The 18,271-nt window shown below is 34.7% G+C and overlaps 1 protein-coding gene across 2 annotated transcripts in view; it reads right to left on the reverse strand.

Moving 5' to 3' along the window:
• Window positions 1-18,271, reverse strand: part of LOC111002309 (potassium voltage-gated channel unc-103) — a 41,695-nt gene that overhangs the window by 10,822 nt on the left and 12,602 nt on the right. For both annotated transcript variants that reach the window (XM_045633475.1, XM_045633474.1), the window contains exons 2-9: window positions 9,292-9,378; window positions 7,652-7,799; window positions 6,792-6,973; window positions 5,031-5,185; window positions 4,493-4,606; window positions 3,328-3,449; window positions 2,966-3,084; window positions 2,136-2,326 (exon numbers count right to left, since the gene is read on the reverse strand). In XM_045633475.1, coding sequence (XP_045489431.1) covers window positions 2,136-2,326; window positions 2,966-3,084; window positions 3,328-3,449; window positions 4,493-4,606; window positions 5,031-5,185; window positions 6,792-6,973; window positions 7,652-7,799; window positions 9,292-9,378 — 1,118 coding nt within the window. The remainder of the gene's footprint in view (window positions 1-2,135; window positions 2,327-2,965; window positions 3,085-3,327; window positions 3,450-4,492; window positions 4,607-5,030; window positions 5,186-6,791; window positions 6,974-7,651; window positions 7,800-9,291; window positions 9,379-18,271) is intronic.

An 18,271-nucleotide genomic window follows, 5' to 3' on the forward strand; every position in this document is an offset into this window, starting at 1 on the left:
AAAAATATTTAAAATTTCAACTGGAAGACGAATCGTTGAAATTGATTATTTTTTCAATAAACTCAAAGAAATATAGTGGTATTATAGTAAATATTACCTAATATTTATTTAATATTAAATATTAATAAGTTCATATAGTCACATTTCTAGTATCGTCTCGCTAAGCTGATTACAACGAGCTCAATGACGGTATGTCTACTGCTAACCATCCTCGAGATCCAGTACCCACCTTCGGAGTCCATTATCAGGTTCATATAGTCACATTTCTAGTATCGTCTCGCTGAGCTGATTACAAGGAGCTCAATGACGGTATGTCTAGTGCTTACCATCCTCGAGACCCAGTACCCACCTTCGGAGTCCATCATCAGGTTCATATAGTCACATTTCTTGTATCGTCTCGCTGAGCTGATTACAACGAGCTCAATGACGGTATGTCTACTGCTTACCATCCTCGAGACCGAGTACCCACCTTCGGAGTCCATCAACAGGTTCATATACTCACATTTCTAGTATCGTTTCGCTAAGCTGATTACAACGAGCTCAATGACGGTATGTCTACTGCTTACCATCTTCGAGACCTAGTACCCACCTTCGGAGTCCATCATCAGGTTCATATAGTCACATTTCTTGTATCGTCTCGCTGAGCTGATTAGAACGAGCTCAATGACGGTATGTCTGCTGCTTACCATCCTCGAGATCCACTACTCACCTTCGGAGTCCATCATCAGGTTCATATAGTCACATTTCTTGTATCGTCTCGCTGAGCTGATTACAACGAGCTCAATGACGGTATGTCTGCTGCTTACCATCCTAGAGATCCACTACTCACCTTCGGAGTCCATCATCAGGTTCATATAGTCACATTTCTAGTATCGTTTCGCTGAGCTGATTACAACGAGCTCAATGACGGTATGTCTACAGCTTACCATCCTCGAGATCCAGTACCAACCATCAGAGTCCATCGTCAGCTGATGATGATGACTCGGTTTCGGTATTTTAGCAATACTGACATTAAAAAGTTTTAACCTCAGAACGAATTAAACATGTAAAAAAATCATGTATGTACTAGTTAAATAATTGGCAGCCACCATTTTTTCTAGACCAATATTTATTTATAAATTTTTATATTTAGCTAATAATTGGTTTCGTATTCACGTAGTTTTGTTAGACTATTCACTATTTTGTTAGACTAGATGGCGTTAGTAAATTATTGTTTGTAGTAGAGGTCAAATCCTCAAAGTCATCGGCGTATGTTAGAGTCTTAAAAGGGTTCCCAGATCTTACACTCAGGAATGCTTACTTTTGTTTTAATTTTGACTTTGTTTTAATTACTTAAAATGAATAAACACTTTTACTATTATATTATTTTTATATATAAAATTAGATTTTAGTACCTACCTTGTCAACCTATTTCAAACATAAAATATTTTTAACATTAAAAAAAAATCAAAAATGTTTAGTGTGTATATGAGTTGAAACAGTAAGTAGTTTGAGACATTTGTGTTGGGGAAAAACATTGATTTGATCACTTTAACATGTTGTTAGGCTAGATAATTACGATATAACTTAGGACAGAAGGCCTTTTATTGGAGACTAAATAAATAAACAGATATGGATCTCACAGCTTTTTACGTGAGACAAACTAAGGCGCGAGACTTGGATTTTTAGAAATTAATTTGATGTAATTTTATTACATTTTCTAAACGATTAGCAACCATAGACTTGCTAAGCTTAAGTTATTTCTCGTCTATATAGTTTGTCCTATTGTATGGGACATGACGGGACCTTAAATATCGGAGATAGGGATTTTACTGAAAGAAGACTTTATGTTATTTTCAATAGTTAGTGATTCTCCATTAAAAGATTTGAAGATACTTTCCCATCATGTTTCAAAATTTTAGGACGCCCTGTATATGCCATCATTATTTCTTTATAAACTTTAGAATATCAACACAATTTAAGAAGATAAAGCAAGAATTTAACATTAACACAACAAAACCAGCAGAAACTCAATTAATTTGTTAATTTGTTTGGCCTCAGTCACTGGAGTCAAACAAAAGCATAAACAAGAAAGCATTCTCACTGGCACATTGTTCTATTGTCTTTGATAATTATTCTAAGACTCCATTAAATACCTTAGGCACCCAGGACTGGCTCCATCGAAAGCGGCACAACTTGCTAGCAGATTTCTATTTAAATGTAAGCAAATATCAGCTTGGAGGCATTCTGGGAAACCTTTTAGGACGCTAGACGTGTCGATACCATTTGTGTAGCTCCATGCATGTTGGAAATACTCTTCCAGTCTTTGGCGGAGTGGGTTCGTAATCTGGAACGATTTTTAAGATGATTAAATGATTAAATGAGTGAATTTTATTTATTTATCCCTTATTGCCTTATAAAAAACACACATAAAAAAAAAAACGGGCGGCCTTATCGCTTACAAGCGATTTCTTCCAGGCAACCCTAATGAGAAACAGCGATAAAGAAACACCATCGGAGGGTAGAGTAAAAAAAAACAATTAACAAAAGAAAAAAAAAAAAAACTAAAAACTTAAAACAGGCGTTACTATAACTAATTGAATATAATAAAACAAAATCAAAGAAAAAATTGCAATAATAATAAATAAAAATAATTATAGACAAAAATTTAAAAGCAAATAAAAAGGTTAACCTATAAAAATAAATATATATAAGCAGAACTAATTACGAGGTAGAAAGAAAATGATCAAAAAGAAGCTTTTTAAATACATTTAAAGATTGCGCTCGTCTAATATCGATTGGAAGGGAATTTTCAATTAGGAAACACGATTGCATCGGCAAGTTAATTTTTTAAATTAGTTTAGCAGTTGAAATGTCATCTGTAATATATAGGTAGAACCGTTGATTTTTTTTTAATTTAATTCACATTTGTTTGATGGTGTTAGAGGGTATGTATGTTTGTGTGTGTTTGTTATGTATAGATTACCTGATGAAAACGAATAAATTCGCGAACTCGGAGTATTTGTGTGTGATACCGTGCGGTCCCCGAATACAGTCTTTGAATTATCGCAGAAACATTTCCAAATATACTGGCATACATCAGTGCTGTTAGTAAAAGCATTTGATTATTACACAAAATTTGTTAGTACACATATACAATTATGAATCTGGTTTTAAACTAGCGTTTTATTATTGGGATTAATATTCAAGCTTAGTTGTAATAAAATATATTTTATCATTTATTTTCTATTTCAGTAGCTTCCAAACTAGAATTCATCAACACAGACCTGACTAGCAAATGTTTATGTTTGTTAAATAATAACACTAATCCTTAAAGTATGTACTTACATCCGACGAGCATGACAAATATCGTAAAACCCTTTTCCATGTCAGTGTTAGGGGCAACATTCCCGAAACCAACGCTCGTCAGTGAAGTGCATGTGAAATATAAAGCTGTAATGTATCGGGACCTGAAACAAAAAAGCCGTGACCATCGTTAATCATAACGGGAATGTAAAACAAATTAGGAATGTCGGCGTGGTTTTTTAGATTGGGATTGGTAATATGACAAGTGAATAATTATTGTTGATACACTAAACTGCTCTAATGTGAGGAAAAACATACTCAAAATGCATAATTGTTTGTGCTGAAATTATCAGATAACATCGAAAGTACTTAGTAAATTTATTGGAAACGACGTCTTCTATCGCGTACCTAAATATTATGTTGACAATCTGAATCAAGCAAATTGCCGAATCAGAGTGCGGCAGTAAATATTTCCATTGAACTACTTAACTCGTACTGTATAATATATATACTAGCGGATCCGACAGACGTTGTCCTGTCTACAAGTCTTTAATTTCAAAATTTCAATTTTTAATAAGCCATTTTGATGAAAATTGGCTTATTAAAAATACAAATACAATATCTAACGATCCAGCACATGGTCACACACGATATAACACAATGATAACAAAACTTTTTTTAAATTTCGGGACAGACTAAAATTAAAATTCGAATATTATTTAAAATTTGACACTGCGATGGTAGCGCCGTCTGTCGGATCCAATGTAAAACATTCCAAAATCAACAACAACTAATAAATTTAAAATTAATTAAAAAAACATTGTCCAGCGGACAAAATTGTGAATCTAAACCATTCCCAGATCCCCTTGAACACACACAAAAAATTTCGTCTAAATCGGTCCAGTCGTTTAGGAGGAGTTCAGTCACATACACACGCACACAAGAAATATATATATTAAGATAATAGTTGTATATAATAGCTGTATATAATAGTTGACGACATCGAAAGATCGTGAAACAGATACACAAATCTGACGACCAGACAAAAAGAAGAAACTTGTTCTGCCACTGAATTTATTTATTAAAATAATTACGAGATAATATTTTAAAAGTAAATAACTCAAATTCTTTCGTAGGATGGCCCAGAATATATCCGAAATAGAAATCGTTAGTATTTTTTTGTTGTTCTAGATATAAATTGATATACCTCATAGAGGGTCCAGTGGAATTATCGTAGGATGCTTGAACATCATTGGCTAGAGCATCCAGCCAGCCGATTGGAGCGTGTAGCTGAGGTCTTTCCCAACTTCCGATGGCATACCTAAAAGAAACATTAGTGAGGGTAGCTACTATTTATAAAGTACCCAAAAAAATAGCTAATTCTGATGTACAAATCGGAGCTAATCGACTTGATTCCAAAAGATTAATTTTGTTAGTTGATACTCAAATCATTGTGAAATATAATATTAAAAGTCTTTTACATGTTTCTTTACTTAAAACTAAGACCTTTATTAATTAAAACAAAATAACTGTATTAAACAATTGTTAAGGATGCTACTAAACTGTTGTCAAGTAAACGGTGACAATTAAACTGTTATAGTTTTAATCATATTTTCCGACAAAAAAACGACACTAGAATTATCGATCCTATTATCAGACAGAGTTTTTTTTACGATAGGAACTCTTTCTGCCTAGTTTTTTGGGAGAGTTGTACATCAGAATTAGCGCATGTATCTCGTACTTACCATAAACAGGCCAGCCAGTGCGCAATAAGTACAAAGGTGGCCATAAGAAGGAGAAGGACGGCGGTGCCATATTCAGAATATCTATCAATTTTCCTTGCAACTCGCACTAAACGCAACAGTCGCGCTGTTTTTAGTAAACCAATGAGGGTAGTTGTCTGCAAAACCAAAAAAGCATTTAAGAAGCTTCTCGAATACAAGCAAGCACGAACTCAAGCATTGTTCGCATAACTATTCAGCTGCAACGGCCTAGCGAGACTTCAAGCGAAATCTTACTACTTTCATCATCAGCCATACTGTTTATAAACTAAGCGATTCCTGATATGCAGTGCATTCGTAGTTTAACATTAGATCAAGTGGTATACCTCTGTCTAAACTATATACTTTTCAATTAACTTCTTACTACGATTCAGCAGTGCGGGATTTTAGTTTTACCTACTATCTAGATTTACGAATGCATGTTATGTGGGCCTACCTCAGCGAATTATCGTTGGAGTTCTAGCGGGACTACCTTAGAATGTCTTTATAACTACTGTGTAACGAAAATATTGAAAAATAATACTTACTAAATCTCTGTTTAGCATTTTTTAAATTAAAAAACAGATAAGAACATAAATAACATTTATTTTATAAAATAATTGGCAGTTATTGAGAGTTTTAGAATAACAATTTTCACTATCTAGATGAATTAATTTTTAACACATTTCAAGTTTTAAATAGAATTTAAAGATAAAACTCGACAAACAAATTTTAAGTAAAATTAATTATAAATGGTTTAAATTGTTTTATATGTAAGGTGGGTGCTATAATGTTTTGAAATCTCGTGCTTGTCATGTTGTGATTGCAACTTTTGATTTGTACAAAATATTCGTCTGGGAAGTGTGAGTATTCGCTACCAAGCTTTGTGCATTTCGTGTTACGCACTTTACTATGAAATGCTTTAGGAGTATTTGCGTTAACTACCAAAATTTCGTTGCATACCAAAGCGTTTTGTCTATCAGTTCTCAAATACTTGGCTAATATTCTCAACTGCTCAGTTCGTATATACAATATCATGCTTATGAAGATGTTATGACCAAAGGTCACCTTGATTAGTTGCGTTAAAGACAGTCCTGAAAAACGACCAGTCTTTTCATTAAGATCGTTCAATCTCTCAATCTGTAAGCTTCTACACTATATCATACGGGTACCACATTCCTATGTTATTCCTTTGTGGATAAGCTCGTGAATTGCGAGTGAGCGTTAGAGCGCAGTGTGAAATTTAAAACATACGTTTTTGCTTTGGAAGCGTCCCATTCTTCCATTAACGCATTCATTGGTGGTTTAGTTATGGCTATTAGAAATTTATTAACTAAAATGTAAAGTGGCAGCAACATAAAAATACTTCACAAAGATGCTATACCTCATCACTTTCCAGCCCCTGCTGTAACAAGAAATGGTAATACAAATTCAGTACGCACCCACCTTGGGCCCTTCACCGAAAATAAAAAGAAATTTATACATGGGAGTCAGTTTAAAAAAAGAATGATTTAATTGGGCATATTTGGTGAATGGTAAATTAGTGTTAGAATTTAAGTGTTATATGCATTCCGCTACGAGTGTAGGGCTATTATCCAGAGCTTCATTTGTCCGAAATGTATGTCCTACTCCTGGTTTAACAAAAATGAATTCGGACAATTGATAACCTGGAAGCAGGTCTAAGAGTCAGGCATGTTCTTGACTACGAGTTGTGTGTGATATGAACGGATGGATTGGTTTGCTCACTTCGTCGGTGTCGGTGCCGAAGAGTAGAAGGTCGAATGGAATTGCAGCGACTAGGTCGATGAGGAACCAGCCACGTAGGTAGTGCATGGCGATCTTGGCTGGATCAGATTCGACCTCGTCAGCAACATTCACGTAGGTGGTGCGGAAATTTATCAGGATGTCAATGATGAAGGTCACATCGACTGTAATGAGAGAGAGCTTTATTAGTTCTTGATATTTGATATAGGCATTGTCGTGATTTTGCTATTATATAATAAAAATATTTTGTTTTCCATGGTATTTTGGCATTTAATATAGTTTCTTTGGTCAATTCTCCTATTCTTGTCAGAGGTAGTATTTATTTCAGTTATTAAATTTTGTATTTGATTATAAATTTAGGAATGTTATCTTATTTAGCATTATTTCTTTAAAATTTGTGTGTTCTGTATGTTTTATATTAAGTATTGATATTTCGCAGCCATCCAAGATTTCAGCATATTGCAAGTGACAATTTTGTTTATTCATAACTTATGAGTACTAAATCATTTTTTAAATTGACCACCGTTATTATAAAATTACCATTCATTAGCCATTTAACGAATGCATTGTTTATTTCGGAAATATTCAATTCAAAATCATTTAACACATTGTACACTTATGAACATCAAAAAAGAAATATATATTAAACGCTTCTAGTTTTACATTAATTGCCAAATTCTTTCAAGGTTCTCAAATAAAGGGCGTAAAACGGAAGAGAAAACAGGCAATAAAATCTCCGCCACTTTGGTACTCATCATACAAGTCGCCCACTTCATTGAGAGTTACGGAGTACCTAGTACCAATATTAACGTCTTAACACGAACAATACTAAGTATATTTACCTATCATATCAATAATAACAATAGGGTCCTGGCCAAAACCCCGAGAACGCTTGTCGAAGTCAGGCTCGTTTAGTTGAAATGCTGCCACGTATGGTGTGAATATTGCTGTATATATCACTAATATTAGTATCAACCAATCCCAAGCGGCCTGAAACAAGATAATATTGTATTTAATATTTTGAATTATTTTGGTCGTCGCCGGAGGACAGTTAATTACAAAGAGTGGTAGATACAGCACACTGTTTGTTTCTTACATAAATACCAACGACGCCGCAACATTCATGTCTGTAAAGTTGTCTGTAAAAAAAAAATGGAGTTCTGGTAGAACACACAATAGTGTCGATTTTCATCATAGAGGTATGCTCTGCTGAGAGAAAGCGAAGAGTTCTAGTCCAGGTTTAATTTTATTGCCTAGACATTAGGTGGATCTATTAGAATCTGCGGAGTTCCCATGTCTAGACTCAAAAGTTACATTTTTTTTAAATTTTTCTTTGTCTCATCTGATGTTAGATGTCCATGGACATAACAGAAGGCTCGCAACTGCGTTACCGGCCTTTTAACATTAATACACTATTCTGGAAGGACCGTAGTCGAACTGTTTCAAAATTATGATGGAAAATATTTTAGTAATATTTCTAGTTTCTATATTAGTTGATTCCTAATTGAACACGTATCAATACTGCAAACGTATTTTCTCATTTCCATGAAATCATTAAACAACAAGCCTTTGTAATTGTTATGGAAATGGCGTGTTGCGTGTTGAAAATGTTGCGACAAATATTTTTTATTCATGCTTTGGCCAAGTTTTTAGTTCAATATTCATGTTAAATAGGTCATCCACGAAAGAAATATACGGACCATTCGAGTCAACATAATGTATATTTTACTAGCTTCTATCTACGTACTTTGCCAAGATTCTGTTATCTCCCAAACAAGAATAATTATGACGGACGGATTACATATCATAACCAGTGGGTAATATGGTATACCATATATGCATACAATTAAAAAAAAATATACAAATTAAAAAATAAAATTAAAAAAACTTGAAGCCATGATAATGGTTATTATGAATAGTTTTCTTTAATGAGATGTGTTTTTAAGACTATGGCTGAAGTGTAAAACTCTGATATACTAACAAAAGCAGTTTATTTGAACAAACTCTCTCGTCTCTTTCCGTCAAATTGTAATTACGCTGTGATGAAACGAGAGATAACTTGCTATTGCAAATTATGAATGCGCAGTTAAATAAAGAAATCTAAAGCAAAGTTATAAAACACACTTTTAAGGTTTTTGTTACTTATAAAAAGTAAATAATCTTCTGAACTCCCACTTACGTGGAGTTGGGGATTTTTTATTTTATTTAATTATGTTAAGATATATACAATAATACATAACTTCAATCCGTTAAAAAAGTGTTTTTCTTTAAATGTGTAAAAGTTAATAAAAGACAATACTAATGAAATTTGCTTCCTGTCAGTGTCTTTAAAGCATGCATTTTTTCGCTGTATTGTGATACTCATTCGTCTAAGAAACCACCAGCATTTGGCTCACCCGTACTGCCAACATAAATCTTCAATTAGGTATTGACCCAGCATTTATTATTACAATGGCCCAAGGGTACTCCAAATATTACATACCTTATAAGGAGAATGGTGGAGGATTGTGCAGGGGTGGGAAGGTGTAGTCGTCCCCTTGTGGCCACCCGTTGCACCAAGAGATAGCACCTGCAGACAATTCATCATATTACATACGAAGTACAGTGATCAAAGATGGGTTCTTGCGGTACTGGACTTCTTACGGTGTATACGATGTTATTCAAGGTTAATTGATAGGTTAGCATGTTGAGGGACCAAAAAGTTTATTGTTTAGTTTTAAAAATGTTAAAAAACTATCGTTAATTACCGATTTCAATTTTTCTAAACTTAAAACTGTCTAGTGCGCTAGAGTCTACTTACCGCACTCTTGTAAGCTGAATTGAATATAAAGGTCTGAATGCAATCTACAATACCTAACTTATTGTCTACGCGATAAATGAACTTTTGACTCATGCTTTATATACATTATTTAACCCATGCTACGCCAACAAAAATTTTCATCAGAAAATTTGTGTTTTACGTTCTACGCAGTCTTCGACTATACAAACTACTTTGCAGTGTCAAATAATCGGTGTCCTCATGAAAACATTTCGTCAACTCATGCGCAACACGCACCTGATGATTTCATGCTCTTGTTTACCACTTAACGACACTCCTGCAACTTTAAAATACGAAATTATTTTACTATATTCATCTCTTTCTATTCATGCTATGCCAGTCTGTGATTGTCTACATGTGTCGACAATGTCCTATACTATTTGCATTATCAATCTGATTGTCGTACGACCTCGATGCCTTGCCGGCTTGCGGTCGTTTACAAATAATCGCATCAACGTCTAATAAATTATCCTTGCCTGAAACGCAATTTAAACCTGGCCTAAACTGAAGCCCATCGTGGTCGGCTAGGAGGGGAGCGCGGAAGCGAAATCAACAACACAGACATAAGCAAAATTTCGCGCTCGTCCGAACAAAAATTCACGAAAATCGGGAGTTACCTCCTTGCCGATGGCGGGCAACCCGTTGAGGCCATTACAGGGCGGTTCGAGGCGTACGACGCTCTTGCGGGAGCCGCGGAAACTGGTGTCGCGCACACGCACCGAGGAACGCCATGTGGACGGCGGCGGTTCGTCGCGGGAACTTCGCACGGACGCGGCGCGCCGGGAGGTTAGCGCCGCCGCCGATGCCGCGCACGGCGGCGTCACAATCAGCGGCACGTCCGGCGGTCGATCCTCCATGGCGCGCCAACGCTCTCACCGGAACCCGCCGTGCTCGGACGCCTCCAGGTGCTCACATTCCAGCACTGCCCTCTCGAACGCCGAGGCCGACTCCAGCAGGGCGATGGCCGTGTTTTGCATAGAGGCGCGATTCACGAAACTCGTGCGTCTGATTCCGGTGCGGTCTCGCTTCGTTAATAGTAATCTTTATGTACTATGGTATGGTTTTATGGAGAACGATGTCAAAGCCTTGCGTGCAAGAACTAGTCAGGTTGGAAGTTCAACAGGTAACTAAGGATAGAAAAATTAATAGTTGAAGGTGATTATTGTGCCTAGAGCCATAATGCGATGTAAGCATGGAGAGGTTGAAAGGGAGAAACGAGGCCGGGGCTTATTCAACACTATGTCAACGGGTAGACGGCCTATTTCAGGTTTAGGTTTAGGCTTTTTACTTTAGAAATTTAAACTGCATTCCTAACGTTTTTCCCTAGAAACAGTTTTGTATTTACAAACGTGTTATCTCATTGGTTCAAATCTATTATGTCTAAATGAGAAAGCAAAAAAGTAACTGGCTTTGAAAATCATACGATGTATTCACTACTTGATACACTACGCATTGAGATTATAAAAAAACACGGCAACACAACATTTCTGAAAGCTCAACTGAGTTCTAGTGCGAAAGGATGTACTTGAACTGGAGTAGAACTTCACTACGCAAAATTACGTAATTCTTGAGATGTTTACGTAATACAGTACATTTCAGTTAAGTAATGAGTTATTCTAGCTAAAACTACAGAATTAATCTAAAACTATTAAATAGTTAGACAAAGCGTGTTTCCTATCTAGCGACAGATTATACAGGTCTTGATGTAAAGTGTCTTTGTTTCAGCTCAACTCTTGTTGACATTGTTTTAAAGTAAGAGCTGTCATTGTGTTTTTCGTTTTTCTTTCGTAATGATATTTTCTTTAAGAAAATCCGTATATTCTTTGTCAAACAGAAATTCATGAGCTCTATATTCGACTATATAACTACATATACGTAGACAAAGGAAACCATACCATGGTAGTCATAACTCCAAGCATGGATCGCGTTTTATCACAAAAATAGCAAAAGAATACAAAAATTAGGTCAAACCAGCGTATTGCCGAAGCGCGCAACAAAACGTAAAAAACCTCTGTACACTTATCACTATTAACTAAGCACAGGACGGCACCAATGCACGGGCAACCGATACCCTTCGTGGGGAAAACGCGCAACAAAATCTGAAATAACAGTTTACGATCTATCGATTAGGGGTGTCGACATCGCACTAATAGCTCGTTTATAAAATCGCGGCGTTCGCAAACGTTGTAGCCCCAGGAACGGTGTGTACGATGGCAGTGTGGCGGCTGGGACCGCAGCGTGGTTGCTGGCAAAGGAACTCGATCGAGGCGGCGCACGCATATCTGCGCGCGTCGTCTGCACCGCGCCTACATGGCGCCCAATGTCGAACGCCGGCGTGACCTCACACCGAATTTCAACTGAGAGGCATTGGCATGCTTTTGTTACATTTAGGGTGAAATTTCGACTCGTATGGAGTCAATAATTTAAGGAAAGTTAGTTAAGATATTCATGTATATTGTGTTGAGTTTATAAAGAATTTAAAAACGTGTATAAAACATATGCTACAAAAATTAATAAATAGAACTTTTTTTTAAAATCTTTGTCAGTGTACCTTTCGCTTTCCTTAGTGTATTGCAATACTTATTGAGGGAAGCACTATCTACCAGGCACCAAATTCAATCTTTAATTAGCATTTAAACTTTTAGAGTTGTATATATATGTTGCTATGTGCAATTCACAACACGTTTACTGTAATTACATGAACATATAACATATATAAATAGCATACTCTGTCCCGCAGTTTTACACGACTTATGTACATAATAGAGTAATGCGATTTACTACTATGATAACTGCTTAGATACTTAATCATTAATAGATAGATAGAAATAGATGACAAATATATGTCTAATACTTATTAGAACATTTTAAGTACAAGAACCACTGTTTAATGTATCGCGGAATATTTATAAAATTAATATTAAAAATATCACCTGCAATGATGTAGTTTTCACACATTTTTATATTTCTTTTCGAAAACGGAACCTATTTGTATGTATATCTTAAGTATAATTGTAATTGTTATAATTTCAGTTGGCTTACAAAATAAATATGCAGTTACCCAATGGAATCTCTCAAAAAAATTATCCCGATTTTACAGTATTACTGACTGCTCCATTACTGGTATCATGATAGCCTGAAGGCTTTCACGATAAATGTATCCGACAAAATAATTATTAAATTCGAACCATTGGTTGTGCTTTAAAGAAATATTTGTCAGATATTGATTGTCAGATTGGACTGTGAAATGTGTTAATATGTTATAAATGTCAGGAGTATCTGTTTAGTATTTGTATATGTAATAGCAAGCTGCACTGGATAATTAAGTAATATGTATGTATTTTTTTAATGTAGGAGGCAAACAGGCAGAAGGCTCACCTGATGTTAACTGATACCGCCGCCCATGGACAATCTCAAAGCCAGTAAGCTCGCAAGTGAGTTGCCGGCCTTTTAAGAATTGGTACGCATTTTTCTTGAAGGATCCTAGTTTTATATTTTGTATTTTGCCTTGACGTGTACTGTTATAATAGTGGATTTGCTTTTGGGTAATAAAAGTTATCGAGTACAACAAACTGTATTTTTATTTTATTATATCACAGAGCAGTGTTGGCCTAGTGGCTTCAGTGCAACTCTCATACCTGAGGTCGTAGGTTCGATCCCCGGCTGTGCGTAGTTGATCACCATAAGTTGATACTTATTGTGATTAAACGAGGCAGGAGAAATTAACCAAAGCAATACTTCAGAATTAAAAAAGATGGGACGACGACATTAGACAAGTCGCGGGAACAACATGGGGTAGAGTGGCCTTAGAAAGGCCAGAATGGAGTAGATTGGAGGAGGCCTTTTGCCACCTGGCAAGCGGACAAGCAGAAATGGAAGAAGGAATCAATCTACGAAAAATAAAAATAAAGAATACGCCGAAATGTCCGATAATAAAGGCTATTATTATTAATTCTTCAGAACACTCGACCAAAGTACACTTTGTAGAAAACGTAAAGAGACGCAATGTCTGCGTTATTCATTACGTAATCACAGCTAACAAAAATTATATACAATCGGGTGAACTTAGTTCCGCCTAGGAGTCTGATAATATTGTGTCAAGTTTAGTTAAAATTGATTTAGGATTTTATTTAACAAAAATACAACTATTTTAGCAAATACAGAAATGTTTTGTCAAAAGGTACCACATGCTGTTTGTATTTGAAAAATAATAATTTATTTATTCGATAACTTATGCGATATTTTATTTATTTAATTATACTTATACATATTTTATAAGACAATACAGAAAGCCAAAAACGATTACATAGATAAACAATATATTATATAAAACAGAAAACAAGCAAGTACCTAAATATACATTTAAAAAACAAAAGTAAACTAAACCGAAATTTAACATTTAAAACAAAAAAAAAATACTTAGAATTTAAAATTACTACTTAAACAAAATTAGAGTCTTCCCGACTTCTAAACATCTGACCCGAAACATTGGCGAATTATGCAGGTAATTCGACTTCGTTCGAGGCACACGAAAAAATTTTGTGTATCTTGTCATAAGGAGGTCTTGCATAAGGAGGGATTTTAAAAGAAATTAACGATAGCAAATATCTGTCTATCTATTTTATTACTTATGAGTATATAAGTAATATATATTCCAAATAGTAATTTGTAATGGAGAAGAATCCACCAAAAAAGAGATTACGAATATTGAGTTTTATGTAGTGTAATAAATACGACTTTGTTTTATTTATTTCGATACAGACATTAAAAATATAGCCAAATATTGAATGCATATTACCCATGAAAGAAACTAACAAACAACAAAAAAATAAACAAAAATAAATAAAACAAAATAATAATAATAACTAACAAAATGAAAACTTAAACCAGACAAAGAGTCTGCAAAACAAAGTAACGGTATGTTGGTAGACTTGTAAAACACATCAATATTTTCATCAATGTTAGATTATGTTGCATTTGCCCGTTTGCCCCCTGTTCTATAAAAAAAATACATAAATAAAGTTGTAAGAGTGAGATACCCTATTCACTGGACGATTAACACGCAAACTTAGTAACCTATCTCAATCCATGTTTGACCATCTGAGATAGACATCTTAATCCAAATATTGATAAAAGTGTGCCAATAACCAATCTACGGATTGTAAAAGTCATCTGTCGATACAAGCTATCTGTGGTAGGATATATCGGTGTATTTATTATTTGTACGGTTTTATTTACTTTATATTGATTATCAAATATGAGTGTAAAGAGCGAAGAGATTGCATTCTATCCGTCGCCAAAAATGGATTGTTATTGGGATGCAGATAGGAGATCGATCGACTATCACGGTCTGATCTGAAATTGTTTTCAGACTGATATTGTGGATTAATTATTGGGTTCAGGCGGAAAAATAGCAGATAAGCGAGCCGTAGGTACGTATAGAAGACTTTTAGTTCGAGTAACTCTAGGATTACAAAGAAAGGACAGAGTTTATTGCCAGTTCTTCTCTTCCGTTCTACGCCCTTGATTTGAGAACTGGCAGTAAATGTAAAATTAGAAGCATTTAATATATATTTCTTTTCTGACGTTCAAAAGTGTACATACATGAATAAATGATTTTTGAATTTTGAATTTTTTTGAAAGAAAATTTTAGAATATTAAAGTGAAATATTTTAATTAAATAAATAAAGATATAGTTATAGTCAAATTGTATCGCGATAGACAAACTTTACTTTGTTAAACTCCGCATTACTTCGCATTACATAATCTGCCTGCAATTATCTTGCCTTCGATCGTTTGGGGTGTGTGAGGCCTTGACCTACAGAGTGCCACAATTCACTGGCCCTACTGTAGCTACCAAAGTATGCCTTTCACTAGACAAGATACATATATTAATGTAGTTTAAGTTTTCATTTTGTTTATTACTCTTATTTTTTAGTTTTAGTTTTAGTTATTATTATTATTGTTTTTTTTGTGGTTGGTTGTTTAGGTTTTCCATTGCTATATTGCTTATGTTCTAATGTAATTGATTATGTGTCAAATTCAAATTCAAATATTCATGTATTATTATTGCTAATGATGATATTATTTCAGGGACGTTAAATTAATTGGAAATTATTGCGAAAAGAAGAAAACATTAAATAAATATTTATATTATCGTCACAGTTAAAATGCAGGTAGGTAATTTAAGAAAAATCACTATTAGATTGTCACTGTATACGATTTATTTATTAAATAATATTTCAACGATGTAAATACATAGTAAATATATATACGAGCAGTGTTAACCTAGTGTCTTGAGCGCGTGACTCTGATTCCTTCAGACATAGGTTTGATCTCCGGCTGAACATTCCATGCATCAGATGCTCGTATAGTGAACAGAAACATCGCGAGGTGACCGCCCCAAAACACATGTCAGACAAAAGGCTGGTTCACTTGTCTATGAAATAGTAATTGCGGTAACAAGGGTCAAGGCAGTTGCGCCACTGGCTTATTAATGTCTATGGAGATGGTAAGACTCTGGTGATAATGATCTTATTGATTTTTTAAGTGAAATTTCTTTGTCCACGTTGGAAAAAATTATCGTCACATTTTTCCGTTACGCGCCATCTTTTACATGTCCCTACAACGGTTGATTTGAAGCCATTAATAAAAATATATAATAACGAAACTAATAAATATATAAATAAATTCTATTACATTTAGTGAAATTCTGAAATAATGTAATGTTAAAATGAAGTAATTGCATTATTTGTATTCATGTCTATAATAATAAAAGCTTTTTGTTAAACTTTGTCTAATTTAACTTTATTTAAGTAATTTCTGTAAAGTTGCATATAGTAGATAATTTTTCGAAAAATAAGGTCATAAAGAAGTTTCACTTCTTACGCGGACACTAGTACACGCAAACATTTTTTTATATTTAAATCATCTCTCTGAGCAGGTTACATTGCCAATTCTGACGAGTCAAAAAGACCCTTGTTTGGAATTAGCTAGTGAGAAGAAAAAAGAGTGGATGTCCACCAGAAACCTGGGGATATTACTAGCAAACTGAGGAATGGATTCCCGGTCGCAGGTTTCCCTAAGAAATACGGCCTTCAACAATTCAAAGTTGTACTTAAAGGCCGGCAACGCACCCACTAAAAATGCTGTGCGATGACTGCCCGTTATAGGCGCCCCGTAGGGTAACCTTTGGTGGAAGAATTTGGACTTTCACTACGTCGAAGGTTATGTACTTATATAATATATTACATAAACTCAATGTAATCCTCATTATCGTTATCGGATTCAGGCTTTTTATGATAAACAGGCTTTTAAATAAAATTTACATACTATAAACGATTGTTACATTGTGTCTACGAGTGAAAAGCACTTAAATGTGATTTATGTAATAAATATGCGTTAATACTCGTTAATGTTTTACAAAAACGGTGTGGCTATATTTTATTGATATTCAAATTTATTTATTATATATTTAATGCATTCTTATAATACATGTTACAAAAATAGTTGGATTTGCCTTGTATTAAAATTTAATTAATTTATTTATTTCAGAAATACATACACATTATCTTTACAGCCTATGCCAATACGACAATGTGGAGAAACATTTAATAAAAATATAATAATGTGCATTAAAATTAGACACATAATATACACAATATCGCTACTGTGAATTCACTCTGCGAACACACAAATATGTCGATAGTGTCGAAGACAGCATTTAGTAGGCGCAACGTCCTGGATAATGGGGATCTGTGAAACAGATTGGTTCTTGCCTTTAGTATCGCAAATAACCTAGGCCTTCACCGTCGCACATATCCCATAGGTAAATAAATACTGAGAAGCCCAAAATATGTTCCCTTCTATTACTATTATCCCTATTATACCTTATAGTGGAATTATTGATAATTATTGGTTGTTACACTATGTTAACGTAACATAATGTTAATTAAAAACAAATTATTTGTGTTACTGTACACTAGGAAGGCCGCTACGCGCCGCATTGGCTTACTGACCCCATTCTTGGCGTAGCACTACGCTACACGTAGACATCTACGCAATCGCTACGAATGAAATGGGAACAAAACGAGATTACATTTTTTGATAGAATACAAGTCTGTTTTAAATGAAGAAATATATATGGTTGAAGAAGTGTCTCACTTTCAGCTCTGAGGTCGTAGGTTCAATCCCCGACTGTTCACCTATATGTGTATTTAACGCCCGAACAGTGAAGGAAATCGGAATGATGTGTTTCAGGCACAGATGGCTGATCACTTGACTATTGGATTGACTTGATTAGATGCAGATATCTGAGGCCAAGGAGGCCTGAGGTTGTTCAATAAGTGGCGCTACAACCTTATATAAGGTGTGTTAATTTAAAAAATAATCATTTTTTCCCCACCAAGGGATCATAGTCATAGTCATAATATCTTTATTCATTTAGGTAAACATGTACACTTATGAACGTCAAGAAAAACAAATTAAATTAATCGTAAATTTACATTTACCACCAGTTCGCAAGTCAAGGGCGTAGAGCGGGTAAGAAGAACAGGCAAGAAACTTTCCGCCACTCTTTTCAATCGCCAAGTTTTTAATACAAATTGTTTGAACTGGGGCAAATCAATCCCAAGGATTAGGATCA

The sequence above is a fragment of the Pieris rapae genome, chromosome 23 (genome assembly GCF_905147795.1).
Source record: "Pieris rapae chromosome 23, ilPieRapa1.1, whole genome shotgun sequence".
Classification (NCBI taxonomy): Eukaryota; Metazoa; Arthropoda; class Insecta; order Lepidoptera; family Pieridae; genus Pieris; species Pieris rapae.